This window comes from Neomonachus schauinslandi, chromosome 9 (genome assembly GCF_002201575.2).
Source record: "Neomonachus schauinslandi chromosome 9, ASM220157v2, whole genome shotgun sequence".
In the NCBI taxonomy this organism is placed as follows: domain Eukaryota; kingdom Metazoa; phylum Chordata; class Mammalia; order Carnivora; family Phocidae; genus Neomonachus; species Neomonachus schauinslandi.
This window is the reverse complement of record NC_058411.1, coordinates 43,509,597-43,535,306: the sequence shown is the minus strand read 5'-3', so window position 1 is coordinate 43,535,306 and position 25,710 is coordinate 43,509,597. Positions and strand designations below refer to the sequence as shown.

The window sequence follows — 25,710 nt, the reverse complement described above, 5'->3', positions numbered from 1 at the left end:
TTAAAAAAAAAAAAAAAAAAAAAAAAAAAAAAAAAAAAAATGCCCACTAGAATAATTAAAAATTAATAAGTGGCGGGCGCCTGGGTGGCTCAGTTGGTTAGGCGACTGCCTTCGGCTCAGGTCATGATCCTGGAGTCCCTGGATCGAGTCCCGCATCGGGCTCCCTGTTCGGCGGGGAGTCTGCTTCTCCCTCTGACCCTCCTCCCTCTCATGCTCTCTGTATCTCATTCTCTCTGTCTCAAATAAATAAATAAAATCTTTAAAAAAAAAAAAAAAAAAACAAAATAAAAATTAATAAGTGGCAATACTCAGGAATTTTTTTCAAACTACAGAGGCCCCCCCTTCCTAGTAAGATTTGAATACACCTTCTTTTTGTGACCATATAATAAAAATACAAACATGTTTTTAGAGCTCCAATATTTTTGAACATATAATTTCATTTCTTCTTCCTCCCCTTTTATGATTTCATGTAAATCAGTGGTTGTCACCACACAATGTGAGGTAGCAGTGTGAATACTTGAAAAAAATCTCTTGTAGCAATTCTGTCATTCACAAAAGCCAGTGGTTTATTGGTCATGCAAAATGAAAACGAACATGTGCATTCAGAAAGGAATAAGTCTAATTATATACTTATATATGTATATTAACAAAATCAGAAGTAACATTGGGAGTAATCTTAATTGCCTTAACATTTATTTTTTCTATAAAAATACATACTCTCTTGTTTAAAAACATTTTATAGCTCAAATATTTTATTGACTTAGTCATAGTAAGCAATTGTCACAAAGAAAAATTAGGATTTTTTTTTTTTAAGATTTTATTTATTTATTTGAGACAGAGAGAATGAGAGACAGAGAGCATGAGAGGGAGGAGGGTCAGAGGGAGAAGCAGACTCCCTGCCGAGCAGGGAGCCCCATGCGGGACTCGATCCCGGGACTCCAGGATCATGACCTGAGCCGAAGGCAGTTGCTTAACCAACCGAGCCACCCAGGCGCCCGAAAAATTAGGATTTTATTTATAGTTTTTTCAAGCCACATTTACATCAAAGCAGAGTACTAATTCACATTTCTTATCTTTTAAAGACTTGAAATAAAAAGACCTGTTCTCCATTAAATATCCCTTTCATGGAAGAAGAGGAAAAGCAAACTCATTTGACTGCTAATTTGGTGGGTTCTGCCTACAATGAATGAGCTTCCTGGAAACTGTGTGGCTAAACCATCTGGAGGAGAAAATGGAAAAAATAAACTACGGTTTACTAACAAGACAAAATTACTTAAATTCCTTTTCAAATAAATAATAAAACTTGCTCTCTTACTAAAGGAAGAGTTGAAAAAATATCAGACTAGAGAAAACTGGGGCCAATGTCCAGACTAAGCTTCCCCCAGGCAACAAGTTTTGCTTTGTGTCCTGGGTTGCACGGAGGAGACTTTGTTCACAACTTGTTTAGAGCAGTTACTCAGGAGTAGATAATGATTTTACCAGCCAACTCTTCCGCTGCTGGCCTTATTTACCTTTATGTAGTGTAGCACATATAGTCAGTACTATAACAAATGCTAGTTAAACAAGCAAAACTCAAAAAAAGAATTTGTTTTCAAGCATGTTAAATAACTTTTTTTTTTTTTTTTAAAGATTTTATTTATTCATAAGAGACAGACAGAGAGAGGCAGAAGGAGAAGCAGGCTCTCCGCTGAGCAGGGAGCCCGATGCGGGACTTGATCCCAGGATCCTGGGATCATGACCTGAGCCGAAGGCAGACGCTTAACCATCTGAGCCACCCAGGCGCCCCATCAAGCATGTTAAATAACTCTTAAGAGCTTTTAAAAGCTAAAGAGAAAAGGAAGGGAGGTAGATGTTTGTAGAGAGCAAAGTAAACTCAGTTACATATTAACCAGTAGTGATCATGAAAAAAAATCTTCAGAGGAAACAATAAAGACAGTTTTTGCTAAACTGATGTGCGTTTCAAATGGAGACAGAAGTGACAGCTTCTATAGATTAGTAATTACTCACATTCATGATTAAAGGCAGGTGTTTTGTATGGACTCAAATGACGTGTTTTTAATTCTTTTATTTATATCCCTAGGAGTTGAACAGTTAAGTCATATGCTAACTCTATTTTTAACCGTTTCAGGAAATGCCAAATTGTACCAGTTTATATCCCCACCTAGTGCTGGTTAGGGTTCCAATTTCTCCACATGCTCAACAGCACTAGTTATTGTCCATCTTTTGGATAATAACCATCCTAGTGGGTATGAAGTGGTATCTCTGTGGTTTTGTTTTGCATTTTCTTAATAACTAATGATGCTTAATAACTAATGAATATCTTTTCAGGCGTTATAAGCCACGTGTGTTTTCTTTTGAGAAATGTCTATTCAAATACTTTGCCTATTTTTTGAGTTAACTTTTTTTGAGTTACAAGAGTTCTTTATATATTCTGATACACATCCCTTATCACATAAATGATGTTTCATCTTTTAAAAAATCTACATAGTACTCTAGTGTACACTTGTACATAACAGTATTACCTATTCTTCTACTAATGGAAATTTAGGATTCCAATCCTTTGCTAATATCAACAATCCTACAATGTAGGATATCTTTTACATGTATCATTCCCACTTCCCACATGTGCTAGCAGCAGTACTTCCTAAACTTTAATGTGCACACAAAGCACCTGAAGATCTTGTTAAAATGCAGGTTCTGATTCAGTTAGGTCTAACTGATGCCTGAGATTCAGCGTTTTTTTTTTTTTTTTTAAGATTTTATTTACTTGAGAGAGAGAAAGTGTGCGCATATGCATGTAAGAAAGAGAGCATGGGGGGGGTGGGGAGCTAACATGGGGCTCGATCACAGGACCCTGGGATCATGACCTGAGCTGAAAGGATATGATTAACCAATGAGCCACCCAGGTGCCCTGATATTTGGCATTTCTAATAAGCTCCCTGGTGATGCTGATGCTGCTGGTCCATGGATCACACTTTAAATAGCAAGTACTAGTATATATGCTGGACAAATCCTAAGGCAGATAAAAAAGCACATGCATTTCTAATTCTGGTAGTTCTTGACAAATTGCCTTCCATAGGGATTGTAACCAATTTATACTCCTAACAGCAATTTTAAGTTTGATTATTTCCCCCCAGCCTCACCAACTAAGAGTGTTATCAAATTTTCAGATTTTCCTCATTTGATAAGTAAAAAGAGAATTCTTTTTAGTTTTGATTGTATTTTTCTTATTTTGGTATCTTTCATATATTCAAGAGCCATTTTTATTTTCTTTTCTAACTATTGCCTTTCTTGAAATAGTCTACTTACAGCTTCTGTGATATGACCCTCTTCAAGTGATTTTTCTCTTATTTGCTTAGCTAATATTCCTTTTCCTCATTCAAAAGCTCCTTCTCCCAATATCTGACCTCTAAATGTTAGAATTTCTAAGGGGTGGGTTCTGTGACCTTTTTTGTTTCTTTCCCTCTAAGTGATCTCGTTTATTACTATGACTTTAAATACCTTCTATATTCTGGTGATTCCCAAATTTGTATCTTACAATCATGTATTACAATACCTTCTTGATATCTCCATTTGGAGATCCTGCAGGCATTTCAAACTTAACATACCCAAGAGAGAATTCGTTTTCATGTCTCTTATTTCTGTAAATGGTACAAGTATCCATCTAGTTGCTTTAATTGGAGACACGGGTGTCATTATTGAGTCTTCTCTCTCACTCCCAACACCCCATCTATCACAAAATCCTACTGTTTCTATCTCAAATCTAGTTCCCTTAATTTCTACTGCCCCCACACTAATTCCAGCTATACTTATAGCTCAGCTAGATGACTGCAAAATCCTCCTCAATGTTTCTCAATGGAGGCACTGATAGCACTTGGGGAAGGATAATCTGTAGTTGAGCAGGTCTATCCTGCACACTGTAAGATGTTTGACAGCCCTGGCCACAGCTCTCTAAATGCCAGGGTAACTCCTAATCATTGTGATGGCTAAAAATACTACCCCACATCTCCAAACATCCTCAGAGAGCAGGATAAATCCCCTGACTGAAAACTGGGCTCCCTACTTTGTCTTTCCATTTACCACATGTATTTTTCTTTTTATAGTATAAATCAGATTACATCATTCCCCAGATAAAACTGTAGAATGGCTTCATGATACAACTTCAAATGAAATACTAACTTCTCTATATGGTCTATAATGCAGCCTGTGTCTAACTTCCTGATATCATCATGGACTTAGGCCTCCCATCAAACCTCACTTCTTGTATGCTAGCCACATTTACATTCTTTCAATTCTTTAAACATACCTAGCTCTTTCTGACCTGAGGACCTTTATACATGCTGTCTATTCTGCATGGATCATTTTTCACTCCATTTTTGCCCAACAGACTCCTTGGCTTTGGGTCTCATTTTAATACTATCTCTATTAAGAGTCCTATGTGACCATGCTACCTAGAATGTGCCCTTCTGTTATTCCCCATCATGGGTCTACTCAAGATTAATTTGTGGCATTTATCCCAAGTAGTAATTAACATTTACTTATTTCTGTTATCTGTCTCCCCAGTCTAAAAGCTCCATGAAAGCAGAGACCTCTTTGTTCACCAAGTACCTACATAATACCACTGCCAACTATTTAGACCAAGAAGATATCAGGTGTCAAAAAAGAGGAAAATATTTAATATTGAATAGAGACTATACAGATTGAGTTTTACACTTGCAGTCAACTACTAAATTTCTATTAGCCCTCTCCCTGGTTATAATTACTGAGGCTTTTAAAAATCTCAAAAAGCCACTACATTATTCAATTCTAAATCATAGTTTAAAATAAAAGGCTGTAATAAAAGATGAAATGCCACATTTAGCCAGAACTCCCTTCCCTGTCTGGCTGAAATAATACTACAGTTACACCAATAAACTTAATTTTTATTTTGTTCAGTAAGTTCTAAGTCATGTTGAAAACTTCAAAATGAATATAAACAAATTTCTAAGCTAGTGAATATGGAAAGCAAATAAATGAACTAAGGTAAAGGACAAAAAAAAATTTTAAATACCTTTAAACAAAAGAGTACAAAACAAAAAATTTCAAAGTACTTTTTAGAAAGAATCAACTAAGCACTTTCTAATAGCCTACCTCAGTTGCTGGGGATTTTCATGGATACCAACCACCCAGTAATGATCAGATTTTCCTTTGCAGTGTTCTCTTGTGTTACATATGGGAGTCCATGTATTACCAAGCCCTCTGTTAAGCATTCGAACAATGCCTTCTGAATCCGTGTAACAGGGGGTACCTACACAGCAAATGAAAAAGAAATCACTCGGGGGAAATAGCTACATATTTGTGAAATAAATCCTATTTAAAAAATACATACCAATGATTCAATTGTCAATTCAAAAGCAAAAAGGTGAATAATTAAAGATCATTTCCCACAAAACTTCATTAACCACACAGAGTAAGATCTAACTGAATAAAAGAAAAAAAAAATTGCATATGATATGACTAAAATTTATCCAAGAGAAAAAGCTGATAGTTTCAGTGAGAATTATGCCACCTGCTGGAATATAGCAGTATTTGTAAAAGACAATTTCAGTAAAAAAAAAAAAAAAGTTAAACCTGAATCTGAAGTTTCGCTAGTTAAGAGAGACTTGGAAAAATGATCAGAACCTGATGCACAGTGATGATCTAAAGATCTTTGTCTTTAGTACTCTTCTTCCTCTTGCTTTCTTGGCCTTGTCACTGTTGTGTTTCCCAACTCCTCCTTGTTATCCATAACAAACTTTTAGAGAAACGTATTTCTCTCTTTGTATGTTTTCTAACCAGAATTCACACGAACAACAGATCTTATACATAAAACAATGGCTACCTTGCCTAACAATTCGTTTCCCACTGCCAACATAGTAAAGGAATTTAAACATACAATATAGACAATTTGCCTTAAAAAAACAATTAGGAATAAAACAATGGAACAATTTCTACTTGAAAAAATGTCTTTAATATAAATAAATGAGTTTATCTTGCCTTCAGCTGAAAATCCAACCCACACTAGGTAGGATTTCCTCGTAAGAGGAAGAGGATCACCATGTAAAATTTGTTTTTTCTTTTTCCCCAGCTCTAGCAGTTGAACTCCAAGGCACTGATCACCATCAAATCCTGCACCTAGTGAGAATATATAAATAGAAATCAGGTATCAAAGGCTGTTTAGCTATAAAGCAGTCTAGAGTACCTTCTGTGAATTGACTTGATTTTGTGATGAATTCTTATATTAACTAACACTACCTTTTATGAATAACCCACCTGGTCTGAGGTACCATTCAGGTATTAGAAGCAGAATACTATGTTACAGGGACTATTTATATAAAGTGGTATTAAGTGGTAATTCATTCACCCAAGAAGTATTTACAAAGAGCTTACTATGTGCCAGGTACTAGGGCTACAATGGTAAAGAAGACATGTCCTCATGAAATTTATATTCAGGTAGGGGAAGACTAACTTTGAAAAAGAAAAAAAATATGAACTATTATCAAAGAATTAAAATAATGATGTGATACAGAGTGTTAGGCTGAGTGATTATTTTAGACTGGACAGTCAGAAGTGGCCTCTTTGAAAAAGTGAAATTTAGCTGAGATATAAATTGCAAACTAGTTAGGGGAAAGAGCTATAATATAGTAAGCAAAAGGAACAGCTAATGAAAAGGTCCTAAGACGGGAACAAGCTTGGTAAATTTGAAGAACACAAAGAAGCTAGTATGGCTAGAATGAATATGAAAAAGTGGCAAAAGATAAAGTTGAAGAGGCAGGCAAAGGTCAGATCATGTAGGACGTTCCTAGCTGTGATACAAAGTTTGATTTTTATTCTAAAGCAATGGGAAGTCATCAGAGGAATCTGAGCAGAAAAGGGACGTGTTCAAATTTATGTTTTTAAAAGATCACTCAGGCTGCTATATGGAGAATGGACTGTGGAAGGCAAGGACTGAAGCTAACAAGCCAGTTACAGGGCTACTAGTTCAAGAGAAGACATCTGGGTTGGACTGGGGTTTTAGTGGAGGAGATGAAAAGACGGTTTGGAATGTTTTTACTCGATGGAACTGACACGGTGATACAACTTCACTGATAGGGTGATGTAGGGGGATGAGGAAAGAGAAGAATCCACGATTCATTTCTGCCTTGAGTGGCTGGGTTAATATAACAGTATGCCATTTACTCAGATGGGGAAAACTAAGTAAAAGGCAAGGTGGAAGGTAAAAAACAAAAACAAAAACCCAAAGGTTTTATTATGACCAAGTTAAGTTTGAAATGTGTATCAAAATTGTACAAAGAGATTTGAAGTGGCCACTGGATATGTAAGTCTGTAGATACAAGGAGAGGGTAGGGCTGGTGATACTAATGTATAAGTCATGTACACATAGATATATTTAAAGCCACAGGCCCTGGGGTGCCTGGGTGGCTCACTTGGTTGAGTGTCTGCCTTCAGCTTGAGTCATGATCCCCAGGTCCTGGGATCGAGCCCCACATCAGGCTCACTGCTCAATGGGGAGCCTGCTTCTCCCTCTCCCTGTCTACCACTCTGCCTACTTGTGCTCTCTGTCAAATAAATAAATAAAACCTTAAAAAAAAAAAATAAAGCCATAGGCCTTAAGGAAATATCCCAGAGTAGTTTCTCAAACTGCATTTTTGAGCTATGAGTCAAGAAATCAATTTAAAGTTACAAAGAGTGTTTAAAGGAAACTGAAATCAGGGGCGACTGCCTGGCTAAGTCAGTTAAGCGTCTGCCTTCGGCTCAGGTTAGGATCCCTAGGTCCTGGGATCCAGCCCCGCATCGGGCTCCTTGCTCAGCCTGCTTCTCTCTCTCCCTCTGCCTGCTGCTCCCTGCTTGTGCTCTCTCTCTCTCTGTCAAATAAATAAATAAATAAATAAATAAATAAGATCTTTAAAGACAACGGAAATCAAAGAGTATATACTGTCCATGAGACTTTTATTTCAGTTACATTTACAGATATATACAGAATAGCAATGTAGAATGTACTTCTTATTAGGGCTAACAGTCAAAAGACTGGAAGCTCCTCATCTAGAGAGGGTACTAGAGAAGAGAGGCTATGACAGAGTCCTGGAGCACTCCAGCTAAGAAGCTGGCATAGGAGGTGCAGCCAGCAGAACAGCTAAAGGAGTTATCAGTAAGAAAAACATCCGGAGTGATGTCACAGAATCCAAGAAAGGAAAGTGCTGGATGGGGGATGGGTAAAATAGATGATAGGGATTAAGGAGTGCACCTGTTGTGATGAGCACTGGGTGATGTATGGAATTGTTGAATCACTATATTGTACACCTGGAACTAATATAACACTGTATTTTAAATATGCTGGAATTAAAATTTAAAAAAAGAGAGAAAGATGGAACTAGAGTGTACTGTGCTAAGCAAAATAAGTCAGTCAGAGAAAGATAAATATCATATGATTTCACTCATATGTGGCATTTAAGAAACCCAACAGATGAACATAGGGGAAGGGAAGGAAAAATAAAATAAGATAAAAACAGAGAGGGAGGCAAACCATAAGAGACTCTATAGTTAAGAGAACAAACAGGGTTGCTGGAGGGAAGGTGGGCAGGGGGATGGGCTAGATGGATGATGGGTTATTAAGGAGGGCACTCATTGTGATGAGCAGTGGGTGTTACATGTAAGTGATGAGTCACTAAATTCTACTCCTGAAACCAATACTACAGTATTTGTTAACTTGAATTTAAATAAAATTTTTAAAAAATAGAAAAAGAAAGTGTTTCCAATGGAATGACCAAAAAAATAAGCATAACAAGATTATCAGTAATCTTTTTTTTTTTTTAAAGTAAGCTCTAGGCCCAACATGGGATTTGAACTCATGGCCCTGAGATGAAGGTCACCTGCCCCATATCAATAATCTTAATAAAATCAGTCTTGACAACATAGTGGTGGGGACTGAAGACAGGAAGGAAGCAGCGACTTTTTAAGTCATATTCAAGGTGACTTGCTCCTGCACGCTAGAAGTTAGTTTATTTTTTGAGGCATTTAAACTCTGAAAATTCTTTTAAGATTTAGACATGGAAGTAACTAACCTTGGAATTCTTTCTAGAACAGTTTCCCTATAAATAAAATATTTTCATTTTCATTGCATTTAGTGAATACAACAAAATTCTGTACATTCAAAGATGACACTGATTCAAATACTAAAATGAATGCAAAAGCAGGTATATAACCCAAAACAACAGAAAGAGAAAAAAAACTCAAGTAATTTTCATTTTACTTCAGGTCCCGGTAAAATTATAAAAGACTAGAAAAAAAATCTACCTCTATGATAAGCAATGAAAAGCTGTTCTCCATGTCCTGCCATTGATACTACAGGCCCAGGAAGACTGAAGAGCTCTTTCTGAACACCTCCAATAGTGAACAATCGAAGGAGCATGGCACTGGTGGCAGCAGCTGCCCATCCCAGACCAAGACATATAGCTTCAATATCTTCATTCTGAGGCATGTCTACTATCCACTCTTTGCTTGAATCCCAAGAACTAAAGTGCAGACAGTGAAGCTTGCTAAAAATTGAAACAAGACAGAAACAATCAAACTTTCATACTTGATATTTTATATATATAAAACTAATCATGATACCCAGTGACAAAACCAAATAGCTAATTTTTTTATTAAACATAAATAGTACAAAAATAGCTTTGAGAAAGTAATTATGAAATATCCTTAAAATGAACTATATTAAAACCATTAACAGTTATGTTAACAGGGAAATGCTCATAACTTAATGTTTCACTAACAGGAAAATGCTCATAACTTAATGTTTAGTGAAAACAGGCAGACTAAAATCTGCAGAATATGATCCTAGGTTGCAAATGTGCAGAAAAATCACAACTAAATTTTTAAAAAGGGAAGAAGCATCAAAATGTTACAGAAGAGTTCTTTCACTGCCAAAAAAATTTAATACAGGAAAACAAAGGAAAAAAAGGAAAAACAATCACACATAATCCCACGAGCAAGATCCCACCACTGCTAACAATTTGATATATGTTTCCAGTCTTTTTTCTTTGCATAGATACATACATGTAAGTTATTAAAGTTAAGCTTGGGAATGCAGATACTATAGTATTTGGAACCAGAGGTAGTACTGATTTTCTGAAGAGTAATTTTAAATTCAATTTTATTTTATTTTTTTAAAGATTTATTTATTTATTTGAGAGAGAGAGAGAAAGAGCAGGAGCCGGTGGGGGGGGGGAGCGCAGCAAAGGGAGAGGGAGAAGCAGACTCTGCTGAGCAGGGAGCCCGATGAAGGGCTCAAACCCAGGACCCTGGGATCATGACCTGAGCCAAAGGCAAACACTTAACCAACTGAGCCACCCAGGCACCCCTAAATTCAATTTTAAAATGAAAAGTAACATTGTATATAGCTGTGAAATAACATATCCAGGAAAATAGAGAAAGATACCTGAAATCAAAATTGCACATGGAAACAAATGTTCTAATTACGTAAGACTCTGAGTTGGAGACACTGAGGCAACAGTGTTTTATTTTAGTGAACTAATTTAATTCAATAATGAAGTATTGAGTGGATTTTACAATGTGTAAATTAGGAAACTATTAAAATGTTAAAATGTGTTTTTCAGACTCTAATGCATACTCAATCACCTGTGGATCTCATTAAAATGCAGATTTTGATTTAGGTCTGGGGTGGGGTCTGAGATTCTGTTTTCAACAAGCTTCCAGGTAACCCATGCCCCTTGTTTGTGGACCACACTTTGAGCAGCAAGAAGCTAATGTATCCAAACAGGATTAATTTCAAATCACTTCGGAGTTGGTAAAATCTATAATCAAGTATATAAGCACTAAAATCAGCTGAAGAAAAGAGATCAGGAAAAGGCAATCTGGCTAAAATAACTGAAAGGTGAATAAAAATATTTTTTCTTCCTTAAAAAAATATGGATAGATTCAGCATTTCACTGCTTTTCCATCATAATTCTGTCTATGTATCTATTTACCAAATATTGTTCTGCCCCCTCCCTTTTTTTAAAAGTTTCAGTTCTAACCTATAGTGACAAAAAAACCTCCAAAAACAAAAAAACAGAAAAAAACCCAGGTCAGTAGTTGTCCAAGGCTGGTATTAACTGCAAAGGGATACAAGGGTACATTTTTGAGTGATAAAAAATATTTTGAGGGGCACCTGGCTGGCTCAGTCAGTAGAGTGTGTGACTCTTGGTCTTGGGGTGGTGGGTTCAAGCCCTACATTGGTGTAGGGATTACTTAAAAATATAGCAGCAATGTCCACAATAGCCAAACTATGGAAAGAGCCCAAATGTCCATCAGCAGATGAATGGATAAAGGAGATGTGGTATAGGGACACCTCGGTGGCTCAGTCGGTTAAGCATCTGCCTTAGGCTCAGGTCACAATCCCAGGGTCCTAGGATCGAGTACCGCATCGGGCTCCTTGCTCAGCGGGGAGCCTGCTTCTCCCTCTGCCTGCCGCTCCCCCTGCATGTGCTCTCTCTCTCTGACAAATAAATAAATTAAAAAATATATATGTGGTACACACACACACACACACACACACACACACACACGATGGAATATTACACAGCCATCAAAAAATGAAATCTTGCTATCTGCAATGACATGGATGGAACTTAAGTGTATTATGCTAAGCGAAGTAAGTCAATCAGAGAAAGACAATTATATGATTTCACTGATATGTGGAATTTAAGAAACAAAACGGAGGATCATAGGGGAAGAGAGGAAAAAATAAAACAAGATGAAACCAGAGAGGGAGACAAACCATAAGACTCTTAATCATAGGAAACAAACTGAGGGTTGCTGGAGGGGTAGGGGGGGTAGGGGGATAGGGTAACTGGGTGATGGACATTAAGGACGGCATGTGATGTAATGAGCACTGGGTATTATATAAGACTGATGAATCACAGATCTGTACCTCTGAAACCAAAAATATATTTTATGTTAATTAATTGAATTGAAATTTAAAAATGTTTGAAAAAAATTTAAAAAAATAAAAAATAATTTTTTGGTTGTGATAGTTGTTACCTGAATACACACACATTCATTAAACTCATCAAACCATATACCTAAAACAGGTATATTTTATTGTACATGAATTACACTAATAAAGTAAATTTAAAAAGGAGGCAGGGGTTTATACAAAAAGAAATCTAGAAGAATACATACCAAATTGTTAACAGTGGTTACATCTGAGAGTAGAATTCAGGGGGGAGTTTTTATTTCCTAAAAATCCTGTACTGCTTTTTTGTTTACAATATATATATTAAATATTATATGGAAAAAATTATAATAATAATTATATAATATACCATATTATATACATCTGTATATTATATGTATATATCTTACAATAGTAATGAAACAGAGTAACAATGTTTAATCTAACTCTTTAATTTCTCTTGCAATTACAAATTGTGAATTGTGTCGTCAACTCCTCCCCCCTCCAACGCAGGGCTTGAACTCACAACCCTGAGATCAAGACCTGAGCTGAGATCAAGAATCAGATGCTTAACCGACTGAGTCACCCAGACGCCCCATGTCATCTGAATTTGTAATTAGAGAATGTAAAGGACAGGACAATTAGGCAAAAACAGACATGTTCTGAGGTATTATGTATGAAACTCTTCTGTATCTAACAATTCAGCAGTGACAAACTCTTCCTAATAATCTGGAATTTACCTTGCGAGTTCATCAGTGCTTTCACATGCCAACAAAACAGCTTCATAAGAAAGATCTGCTACTGTGTAATTCAAACTGTTTGATAAGTGTGTTGCATGGTGTATGGAGGTATCATGGAACTCCACATCTATGGCATTGTCTTGTTCATCATTATAGCAGCGAATAATTCCAACAGAGTTCCACACCTACAAACATTAAGGTTAAATACAAGTCTGAGAAAAATTAAAGGTCCTAGAATCAGTAAACTAAAGTAGTACAAATTAATAAATATAATTCAGTCTATCAAAATTGAAGTTATGGTAGCAACCACAGCTCATCTACCTTTAAATAGTTTCAAGTAAGAGTAGTGACATCAGAACTACAATTACTATCTATTCTTTTCATAAGAAGGCACATAAATATTTACTAGCAAATGGAGTATTTCATTTAATATTTTAAAAATTACATGACTGCCATAATAAAATACAATTCTGAACAACCAAACCATTAAATTCTACAAAAGAAATATCTCAAAAATTTATTTACTTATAAATATGGATACAAATGACAGGATATTTTCCTATTCCAACTAACTGCTTTATACCGTAGGAAAAAATACACACATTTTAAGGCAACATAAATCAATACCGTTTAGAAAACTTACCTTCCACCCATATATACTACAGGCTCACACACTAGGCCCTAGTGTTTCCTTTCCTCTATACTACAAATAACTATAAATAGCTGACAATAAAAAATTAAGACCTATTACTTGATGATTATGGACAGCAATAAAAAGTTTTATTAAAATAAAACATCACCTTTAATATTTACAAACAAATTTATGCCAGGCCTATACCTTTCAAAAAGGACAAGAGGCAAAGTCCTCAGTAGAAAACCTTAAATAACCAACAAATAAAAATATTAAACTTTTAGTTCTCAAAACAAAAAGCTAATATATTCATTCATCCATTTAGGAAATATAATCTTAATGCCTACTGTGTCATACCTTTTTCTAAGTGCTATCAGTAAACAAAACAGAAACATTTCTTATTCTTCTGGAATTTACATTCCAGTGGGGTGGGTGGGGAAAAGAGGCAGATACTTTGTTTTCCATACTACTTATCACCTTCTAATATATTAAACTAGGAGGTGCCTTCAAAAAACACCTTCTAACTAGTGTTTTGAAATCAGTATAAACTTCTAAATAAAACTATGAGAAATCAAGTTTGGAAGTACAGTCAAGAGATATTGCAAGATATACAGTCACATTATGTTCATTATATGTCACTTTGCAAAGCAGAATTTCATTTAACATGATTTCCAATAATAAGGTTGAAATAAGATTAAAACTGTAAGTTAACCATAAAATAAATCAACCACAAAATTATAATGAACCAAAGTGCTCCAGGCCAGTTAATCAAGGTTTTTAAAAATATTTTGTACCAAACAAAATTAATTATAATGAGATAAAATACTTACAAGTTAAAGAGTCAGATAAAACTATTTTAAAGTTAAGTGTAGATCCAAGGCTTACCATGAACCTATGTGTGAGATGCATGGGCGTAGAACCTGACTGGAATGGCTTTTGCCGGGGAGTTGGCATTGGCCCATCATAAAACGGCCTTTGGGATGTTACAAGTGGTAGATTATGAATGCTGTCTGCCTGATCATCTTCCTCCTCCTCTCTGAGAAGACTAGAACCAGTTTTTAACATTGTAACATCTAGAAAATAAAGAATTATAATTAGAGAATCATAAATACCAATGATCTTTTTTTTTTTTAGATTTTTTTTTTTTTAATTTATTTGAGAGAGAGAAAGAGAGAGCACATGAGAGGGGGGAGGGTCAGAGGGAGAAGCAGACTCCCCACTGAGCAGGGAGCCCAACGCGGGACTCGATCCCGGGACTCCAGGATCATGACCTGAGCCGAAGGCAATCGCCTAACCAACTGAGCCACCCAGGCGCCCAATACCAATGATCTTGAAAAAAGAAAGCATTATGCAATCTAAATAACCTTTTCCATTCATACTTAATAATACTAACATGCTATCTGCCTCTTCCACTATGTTAACATTTACAGTGATGGTGCAAAAACAATGGAGGGTAAAACTGTTGGTGTGGTAACATGAATTAGGGTAGTGGCACCAATCTGTATTAGTAGTCGACTAATACAGTTAGTTAACCACCACTCAATTGCAGTAAAAATACTAATTCTGTTGAATCTTGATCTCGCATAAATTTTTTTAAAAATGTTCTCTGTGCTAAAATGGGAAGTGTGCATAAAGTGTGATGTCTGCCCCCCCCTCCCAAAAAAAAGCATTTGTGCAATTGAGTTGTAAGCTGAACTAGTTGATTTTTTCATAGAACATCATTTTTACTTGAAAGAATGCCAGATAAACTATGGCTATGCCGACCTTGGTATGTGGTAAACATTTTCTTTAAATAAATGAAGTTGATCATTTAAGAAAAGTAACTGACAAATTTGTTGTCAATGATAAAATTTGAGTTTTCAAGCAAAAATCAGAATATTAGAAAACTTGTACCTGCCACCATGAGCTTGACTGCTTCCTAATATTTAAAAACTTCTGATGAGATTGGTGATGATACTAACAAATATAACCCTGGATAATGTGTCAATATTAAAAGACCCACAGACCTGCAGAGAACCAGTATTTTCCAAATTACCAATGCATATATTGCAAAATCAAACATGGTAAATTAAAAGATCCGTTCAAGTCAGACCAATGGATTTTAATGTAATACAGCTGGAATGTTCACTGGAGTTTCTGGATTCCACATTGCAAGTAAGTTGAATTTTTGCTACAGTAGCAAAGAAGAACATCTACAAGTATTTCAACAGGCTGTTAAAATACTCCCCTTTCAAACCACATGTTCATGTGAACCTGAATATTCTACACATACGTCAAGCAAAAACAACATATATGGCAGTAGACTGAATTCCGAGGCATGAGAGAATTCAAGTCATCTTCTATGCCAGACCCTAAAGAAACTTGCAAAAGGATAAAATAATGCCACTTATCTTACGAAATTTTCCATTTGAAACGTTTTTTATGTTTACATAAATGAGTGTGTTAAATATTTTTTAAATTTCTCAGTTTTAGTTTCTAATATGGTAAATAACAATAGATATAACTCCATAAATGATTTTCTTTGGGATCCTCAAAAGTTTTTAAGAATGTAATGAGCTCCTGAGACCAAACATTTTAGGACTTCTGTCCTATAAAACCCTATATGATTTAAATGTAGCACAATTTACCACCATAAAATGGTATTTGGCATTTTACTTGATAATGTTCAAATGTGCTATTTTAGCATGCAAGTTGTTGCAATAGACACTTTAAAGATTTTTTATTTTTATTTATTTATTTTTTTAAAGATTTTATTTATTTATTTGACAGAGAGAGACACAACGAGAGAAGGAACACGAGCAGGGGGAGCGGGAGACGGAGAAGCAGGCTTCCCGCCGAGCAGGGAGCCTGATGCGGGCCTCGATCCCAAGACCCTGGGATCATGACTTGAGCCGAAGGCAGATGCTTAACAACTGAGCCACCCAGGCACCCCTAAAGGTTTTTTAACTGTAATCCCTATTTCCTTAACAGATACTATACTATTCACGTTACATATTTCTTGAGTTAGCTTGGTAGCTTGTTATCTTTCAAAGAATTTGTCCATTTTATCAAAGTTGTTACATTTACGGGCACAAAGTTGTTCATAACGTTCTCCTTTATTCTTTTGTTATTAATAGCAGTGCTATCTTACAGAAATGAGTTACATATATAATTTTAAATTTTCTAGTAGCCTTATTTTAAATAGTAAAAAAAAAAACCCAGGTCTAATTAATTTTAATATTATTTTATATTAAAATACTATAATTTCAACATGTACTCAACATAAAAAAGGACTAAAATATTTTGCATTCTTTTCATACTGTCTTCAAAATCTGGTTGCATTTTACACTTACAACACATCTCATTTTGAACTAGCCACATTTCAAGTGCTCAATAGCCACAGGTGGCTAGTGGCTACCATACTGGATATTATAGGTCTATAGGATCTATGGTGATGACTCTCCTCTCATTACTTATATTAGTCATTTGTGCCTTCTTTTTCTTTCTGGTCAGTCAGGATAGAGATTTAACAACTTCACTCATCTTTTCAAAGAATTAGCTTTTGGTCTCATTGACTTTCTTTACAATTTTTTGGTTGTCAATATCATTGAATTGTTTTTTATTTTCTTCCTTCTGCTAGTTTGGAGTTAATTCCCTCTTTTTTTTTTTTTTTTAAGATTTTATTTATTTATTTGACAGAGAAAGACACAGTGAGAAAGGGAACACAGCAGGGGGAGTGGGAGAGGGAGAAACAGACCTCCCGCCAAGCAGGGAGCCCAATGCGGGGCTCGATCCCAGGACCCTGGGATCATGACTTGAGCCGAAGGCAGGCGCTTAACGACTGAGCCACCCAGGCCCCCCTCCTCTTCTTTTCTAATCTTGCTAAAGCAGAAGCTTAGATCATTGATTTGAAACCTTTCTAACATGTATTTAATACATTTCCCTCTATGCACACTGCATTAGCTACATTCTACAAATTTAATAATGACTTCAAATAATACTTTAAATAAAAAACTGAAAAGATCAATCAACAGGACAGATAATCAGATCCACAAAGTCAATATATACCAACTGAGTTTTCATCATCTTCTAGGATGTGACTTCGCTGTCTAGGACGACCTGAGGCCAGCATGAGGTCGTCATCCTCTTCCTCATCATTTATAATCCTCTTTGAAAAAGAGGGGGTCTCAACTGCATTGTCATTTAGAAAATCACCAGCATTATTTGTATCATCTCCATCAAAAAGATCATTGTAATCCTTTTCCACTCTGCTAGAAACCTTGAACAAATTAACATAAATTACAAAGTATTAGTGAACTATTTAGATAAACTCAATTACTCAAAAGGCAATTCTGTAATATGCACCTATACATTCTACAAAGTAAGCAAATGCCCTAACAAGAATAATTAATAAATGTACTTACGAGGATTATATATTTATGTGAGACCTAGTCCTTACTTTAAGTGCCTTATAGTCTATGGATGGGACAGGAGTGTAGGACAGATATGTAAAGAAATACTATATATACCCCAAATACAAGGCAAGATTTTACTCCTCAAAAGTCATTCTCCAGAGAAGTCACCTAAAGTCCCTAAAATCTCTTATTATAAGATATTCTCTCATTTACTTTTATTTTAAATTTACTTTATTTGCTTAGGTAGGATATGTTTGCTTTCAATGATCTCATTTAAAGCAAGCTTTTTTATGGGCTTTTTTTTTTTTTTTGGATGCTTATAAAAGTAAATGGAAAGAACCAACAGACAAAGGAGGCAAGGAAATTCAACATTAATCCCTGACTCCTAGGAATATGAACGCTGTAGATGTAGAATCTACCATTGTAGATCCCAGATATCACTGTAAACAGTTTTTGAGATCACATATTTGTTGGGTAATCTCCATGCCCAACGTGGGCCTCGAACTCATAACCCTGAGATCAAGAGATGCATGCTCTACTGACTCAGCCAGCCAGTGAGATCATTTTAAAAAGTGAATAGTGGGTGGCTCAGTCGGTTGAGCATCTGTCTTCAGCTCAGGTCATGAACCCAGGGTCCTGGGATCAAGCCCCGCGTCAGGCTCCCTACTCAGCAGGGAGTCTGCTTCTCCCTCTGCCCCCTGCACCGTGCTTATGCTCTCACGCTCTCTCTTGCTCTCTCAAATAAATAAAATCTTAAAAAAAAAAAAAGTCAATAGTAAGCAGATACACTGTAGAGTTCACAACTGACTCCTATAGGATAAATGAAAACTGTACAAATGTTAAGCCAATGGAAACTTATAATTTGGTATAAAATTCTAATGAGAGCGCCATTAACAGATTCAAAAGGACTTTATCACAAATCTTTTAGATGGAAGTACATAAAATTGTGTTCTAGAAAACTAATGTTTAATGAAATGAGAAAACAGGAAAAATATGCTTCTAAACTCCTGTATTTAAACATGATTTGAAAGGAATAATTAAGAACTAAATGCTCTACAAAATATTTAACTTTTTCTTTATATTTAACTATTTTATCTACAGTCCTAGAAGTTTATGTACTCACTTTGTTAAAAACTTTTTTTGGATTTTCTTATTAAAAAAATGAGGATTTTTGGGGGCGCCTAGGTGGCTCAGATGGTTAAGCATCTGCCTTCGGCGCAGGTCATGATCCCAGGGTCCTGGGATGGAGCCCCACATTGGGCTCCTGGCTCAGCAGGGAGCTGCCTCTCCCTCTCCCTCTGCCTCTCCCCCTGCTCATGCTCTCTCTCTGTATCTCTGTGTCTCAATGAATAAATAAAATCTTAAAAATAAATAATAAAGGGCGCCTGGGTGGCTCAGTTGGTTAAGCAACTGCCTTCGGCTCAGGTCATGATCCTGGAGTCCCGGGATCGAGTCCCGCATCAGGCTCCCTGCTTGGCGGGGAGTCTGCTTCTCCCTCTGACCTTCCCCCCTCTCATGTGCTCTCTCTCTCTCAAATAAATGAATAAATAAAATCTTTAAAAAAAAATAAAAAAATAAAAAGCCAATAAACAAAACAAATAAATAAATAATAAAAAATGAGGATTTTTCCTTTATATTTATGATGAGGTCCATAAAGTGTTAGAGGTGTTATGACAGAAATACGTACTGTGAAGAATAAAAGCAAAAAGAAGAGTGGGCAATTCTGGATATAGGGGTTAAGGTTTTATAAGAGGTGACCTTTGAACTAAAAACTGTTTCTCAATTTACTTTCTGTTTTTATAATGTTACACATGCATATAATTTAGTCAATTACAAGGTTTATTATAAAAATGAAAACAGTCCTCCTGCAGAGCCTCCAACTTACTTTTCTATTCTTTTAGATGATTCTTTTGATACCTTCCTCCATAGTTTTAAATAATATTCTAGTGCTATTTTTTTGGTTTTTCAGTTTTAATCATTATCTATTAAACTGATCCTATTAACTTCCGTATATTAGGAAACATGAGGATTTGGTGTAATTTTCAACCACCCCTACTCTCTTGTACGTATGTACACTATTCCCCTACACCAATCCTCCCAATATAGATATATTCTCATTTTGGTTGGATCAATATACAGAATTTAGATTATTATGACCATGTAAATGGTACTCACGGTTGAATAAAAATAATAACTTATAAAGTGTTGTGCTAGAGACTGTTCTAATTCTATATATAATTCATGTAATTCTCACAATAAAACTCTAGGTGGTAGACATTATTCCTATCCTCATTTTATAAATGTGGTATATTGTGATCACTTTCCCTTCCTTTTATAAATTTTGTCCCTGGAGTTAAGAATCTTCTCTCTCTTTAGGTCTTTTTTTCTTGGACAGATTCCCCAAAGACGATTCTTCCAATCTCTTGCCTGAAAAGCCTAAGACTGGCTGACAATGCTGTAGGAGCCAAGTATGAAAAATAAGCTGGGAATTTTAACATCCAAGTATATACATTTTCATTTAATCCTTTTCAGTACAGTATTCCTCTTCCACCCAATGCTGCTCAACTGTACTTAGTGTACCAACCAGACACCTTCTCTGTTGTACTTTTCTAGAGGACAAATCTCCAGCATTCTGCCAGAATATACATGGCAGTGAGGGAAAGCAGTTACCTAGCTGTGTGTGCACACTAATGTTGAGACTAGAGATATCTACTTGTTTATTAAACCAATCCTCCTGTTTTCAACCCCACTTTTAGAAGTGCCTAGTGCTACCAAATTCTGAATCATTGGGGGATTCAGTCAGGCAGGCTGAACTGCATCTCCGCTTTCCCCCAACTGCAGTCTCAGGAGTCAATTTCTCGACTTTTTGAGAAGCTAAACTTAAGTGTCCCATCATCCTTCTATTTTCCAGGGGTTCCAGGTATCAGTATCTGAGTAAACATAAATGGGTATGTTAAGTGAATGATCTTTAACTGGAACCCTAAACCAAGACTTAAAATATGACTGGGTATGTTTGCCAGGCAGGAAGAATAACAAACAAAAACAAGGAGTTGTATAAAACAAGGTGGCCTGTTTAAAGAAGTTCAGTAAGGCCAGATGGCTAAGCATTAAGACATGTAAGGGTAGCTCTAAGAATTAAAACTAATGCAGAGCAGAAAAGGTTTATAGGCTAAACTAAGTTATAGTTATTAACTCTAATTTTTATCTATATTTATTTAAATAACAATCTCCAGAACACCAGGATACTAAAATAGTATTTCATAATGGTATTCTTTATAAAGCCAAGGAATATTAATAGGCATTATATGGAGGGGAAAAGCTTCTCAGTAAAATATATTTAGGAAACATTAGGTTAAACAAGTTTAAACAGTTTTCTTTGTGATAAATCATTACTGAACATCTTATATAATAACATGAATTATAATTTTCTAAGAAAGTAATGTATTTTGTGGTGTTTTCCAAACCCATATGACCACAAAAGACTTTGAAGAAACTATTTCACCATCTATTACTTATTACCTTACTGCTTGATGTCTTTCCACTGGGTTCACAAACATTCTCCAGGAGCCCTAGATTTCCTTCTGCATCAGTATAAGCTATTCGACCACAAGTAGGATGCCATGCCAGGCCACAAATTGCATAACCTTTCTCATGTTTCACCCTAAAAATTAAAAAGTGAGTTCTTAAAACACTACCAAAAGTATATAAACTATACATTTCTTTAGGTAAATTTTAGTTAGAAAAGGTTAAATGACTTCTGACAAACTAATAACTCTATGTTTGTATTCTGACAATCTAATACTTGCAAAAATTTGAAATATTTCATAATAAAGCAAAAATCTAATAGAAATAAGAAAAAAAAAAAAAAGATAAAAGGCGGTGCCTGGCTGGCTCAGTCAGTAGAGCATCCAACTCTTGATCTCAGGGTCATGAGTTTAAGCCCCACATTGGGTATAGAGATTAGTTGAAAAAAAAAAAAAAAAGACAAAAGATATGTTGAATCATACCTTTCCATGCAATCTTTGGTTTCCACATTCCAAACTATAATTAAACCATTAATACTCCCTGCAGCTAAATATTGCCCACAGGGAGACCAGGTTACTACATTTAGGGCCTATGAGGAAAAACAATTAATAAATAACAATTTGCACAATTTGAAACTAAACACTTATTTTATTACCAAATTCAAATTTTTACAACTCATATTCTGTGTAACTTCTAATTAAATTGATTCATAAATGGCAAGACAGTTTGCTTATTTTTTAACTTTTTCAGTAATATTCAACTATCACTAGCCGCTATTACTTTGTTTACCATGAGAAAATTATACTGGCACAATTTTAAAAGCAAAATCTAAAAACTGTTATTATCCTAGAAGAGAAATCATAAAAAGTATCCTCTCAGCTGTCACTATCAAGATGAAGAGAACCATACTAAGTGAAGTGAATCATATTAAGCCACTGCTGACCTACTGGGCCTCTTGAGAGCCAAATGGAAATGTTTAAGAGAAGAAGAGAGAGATAATATAGAACATTTCCTGCTCTAAAATTCCAGAGTCTATGATCATAAGTCTCAATGAAACTCACTTAACAATAAAGGCTAATGAATTACTGATAATGTGAAAATAACATGTTCTAATACTATGTTAGGGTTAAATTTGACTTCTTATAAATTAAGAGATTGTCTTATCAAATTTCACAAGGATAGAGTTCACAAAGGACCTAGCAAAGCTATCTACTGTCCAGTTACTGGCTAAATGAAGAAAGGCTGAGGGGCAAAAGGTGGACACATGCACAAAATTTGAGGTTGTTCTCCATGTCCAACAATACTTAACTACAACTGTATTTAGGCAAAGTATGTGTGAAATATTCCTGTTAGCCTAGATGAAAGTTTCACTTACAAAACGTACCTGAGAGATGAAATTATCTGAAAGATCATGTTGATTATTCCATGTTTCTCTTCTATATAGCTTAACAGACTTTTCCACAGGAACTGCCAGTAACTATTAGGAAAGATAAATGATTTAAACAAAAGTTTACATTAAATTAGAGAGAAAAAAAAGAAAAAAAAATCATCCAAATAAGACTATGAAACATAAAGCAAAACTGTACTTTAATTGGCAACTAACAAAACTCAGAAAATTACTTAAAATTTTGATAAGCAAAGAATGAGTGATCACTCTATTGCTTGCACTGAAAACCAGAGCACTTGTAGTTACGTATTTTTGATACTACTTCTCAGGAATCTAAGTCCTTTGGATCTAAACATTCATCTCATTTGCCAAAAGGAAAGAAATAGGTCCAGAATGCTTTAAATATCTTAAGAAAAGGAAACTGATCTTCTTACACATTCTTCCAAAGAAAGAGACTAATAGAAAAAATACAGTATTTCCATGTTTATACAAAAAAGAGAAAAATATTTATGAACAGAAAAACTATGTTAATTGTATTGATTTTTAAATTAGATTAATGTTTCATGAGCAAAGAAAAAATACATACTAAATCCTCAACTATCACTTTAATGCAGAATGTAGTAGTCTTAAGAGTTTACATGCTACAAAGGGCATATATTAAAAGAAAGTCTCCCTCCCACCCCTAAATCCTATTTCTACTTCCCAAAGGTACACATAAGCATAGACTGCACAAGAATGCATAGGTACAGGGGTGCCTGGGTGGCTCAGTCGGTTAAGCATCTGCCTTCAGCTCAGGTCATGATCCCGGGGTCCTGGGATTGAGCCCCTTGTCATGCTCCCTGCTCAGCCAGGAGTCTGCTTCTCCCACTGCCTCTGCTTCTCCCCCTTACTTGTGCTTGCTCTCTGTCAAATAAATAAAATCTTTAAAAAAAAAAAAAGAATTCATAGGTACATATATATATATATACACAAGTACATACACAATAAACAATAGAATTCTATTTATACCTACTGCTCTACAGCTTGATGTTTTTTATTTCACGATGTATCAGAAGACTATTCCCAATGAGGACATACAGATCTACCTCACTTTAACAATTGCAGAATATCCTACTTTCAGGAATACCAGGATTTATTTAACCAGTTCCTATTAATACACATTTAGTATGTTCCTATTCTTTTGCTACTATAAACAGTGATGCAACATTTTCATTATACATACCCTGTAATGCATATATATAAATATGCTTATAGGATTTATGCCTAGAACTAGTACTGTTGTTCATTCTGATAAAAACTGCCACTCTCTTCCACATAGTATATAATCAAACTTTTGATGTTTGAACATCCGATAAATGAAAAACAGGCTATCACAATAGTTTCAATTTGTATTTCTTTTGGTATGAAAGGTTCCATATACTTTCATACGTTAAAAGTCACCTATATTATCTTTTTATGTACACTGTTCATGTCCATGACCACCTTTCTATTAGGATCTTATTGACTTTTTTTTTTGAAAGATTTTATTTTTATTTTTTTTCAAAGATTTTATTTATTTATTTCAGAGAGAGAAAGAAAACAAGCAGGGGTAGACAGGCCAAGGGAGAGGGAGAAGCAGACTCCCCACTGAGCAGGGAGCCTGATGTGGGGCTCGATCCCAGGACCCTGAGATCATGACCTGAGCTGAAGGCAGACATTTAACCAACTGAGCCACCCAGGTGCCCCAAAAGATTTTACTTTTAAGTAATCTCTACACCCAATGTGGGGCTCAAACTCACAACCCCGAGATCAAGAGTTACATACACACTCCTCCAAACGAGTCAGGCAGGCACCCCGGATCTTATTGATTTTTAAGAACTTTTTTTTTAAAGACTATTTATTTGAGAGAGAGACAGTGTGTATGTGAGAAAGCACTAGTGGGGGAAGGGGCAGAGGGACAAACCAACTCCCCAATAAGTGGGGAGAGCCCAACGTAGGGCTTGATCCCAGGATCCCGAGATCATGACCTGAGCCAAAGTCAGATGCTTAACCTACTGAGCCATCCAGGCACCCTGACTTATAAGAACTTCCTGAATATTAAGAAAATTAGCTCTTGGGGTACCTGGGTGGCTCTATGGTCCCCTTCAAACATCGTACTGATATCTTATATTTGAATGTTCTCAAAAACTACAGGTTAATTTAAGAAAGAACTGACATCTTTTTTTTTTTAAGATTTTATTTATTCATTTGAGACAGAGAGAGAGAGAGAGCATGAGCAGGGAGAGAGGCAGAGGGAGAAGGAAAAGCAGGCCCCCCACTGAGCCAGGAGCCTGATGTGGGGCTCGATCCCAGGACCCTGGGATGATGATCTGAGCCGAAAGCAGATGCTTAACCATCTGAGCCACCCAGGCGCCCGAGAAAGAACTGACATCTTTATATTGAAAATTCCTTTCTAAAAATGGAATATATTTTTCTATTTAAGTCTTCTTTTACTCCTCTTGATAGAATGTTAAAGTTTTCTTTATATAGCCCTTTCACATTTTGGTAAGTTTACCCTTGTTATTTCATCTTTTTTGATTTCACAGTAAATGCATCATTTTTTTCTCCACCATATATTTTCTAAATGGTTATTATTTATATATAGGATTATTATTGGTTTTGTATATTAGTTTGTTTCCAACTACCTTACTGGATTTTCTTACTAATAATATTTTTCCCTCAGTTGATTTCTTAAGATCTCCTTATAGTCAACCATTTCATTTGTAAATAATAAGTATTCTCCTTCCTCTTTTCAAACAGTTCCTATCTCCTGCCTATCAGCTACTACCTCCAAAATGTTAAACGCTACTAGTAAGAGTAGACATAACAAGACTGTTTCCAGAGTTGTTCCATTAAATACAAAAATAAAGAAGAATATAAAATTAATTCATACAAGGAAAACAAAGTTAAAATGTTTTGTTTTGTTTTGTTTTTTAAGTAGGCTGGAGCCCAACCTGGGGCTTGAACCCACAACCCTGAGAGATTGAGACCTGAGCCCACACCACGAGTTGGATGCTTTAACCAACAGAGCCACCCAGCCATCC

General features: G+C 35.6%; 1 protein-coding gene across 1 annotated transcript in view; it reads right to left on the bottom strand.

Moving 5' to 3' along the window:
- Positions 1–25,710, bottom strand: part of WDHD1 (WD repeat and HMG-box DNA binding protein 1) — a 60,173-nt gene that overhangs the window by 14,706 nt on the left and 19,757 nt on the right. The window contains exons 8-16 of the mRNA XM_021701408.1: positions 22,646–22,738; positions 21,744–21,850; positions 21,256–21,397; positions 17,390–17,600; positions 14,228–14,415; positions 12,712–12,896; positions 9,313–9,554; positions 6,016–6,153; positions 5,131–5,287 (exon numbers count right to left, since the gene is read on the bottom strand). Coding sequence (XP_021557083.1) covers positions 5,131–5,287; positions 6,016–6,153; positions 9,313–9,554; positions 12,712–12,896; positions 14,228–14,415; positions 17,390–17,600; positions 21,256–21,397; positions 21,744–21,850; positions 22,646–22,738 — 1,463 coding nt within the window. The remainder of the gene's footprint in view (positions 1–5,130; positions 5,288–6,015; positions 6,154–9,312; positions 9,555–12,711; positions 12,897–14,227; positions 14,416–17,389; positions 17,601–21,255; positions 21,398–21,743; positions 21,851–22,645; positions 22,739–25,710) is intronic.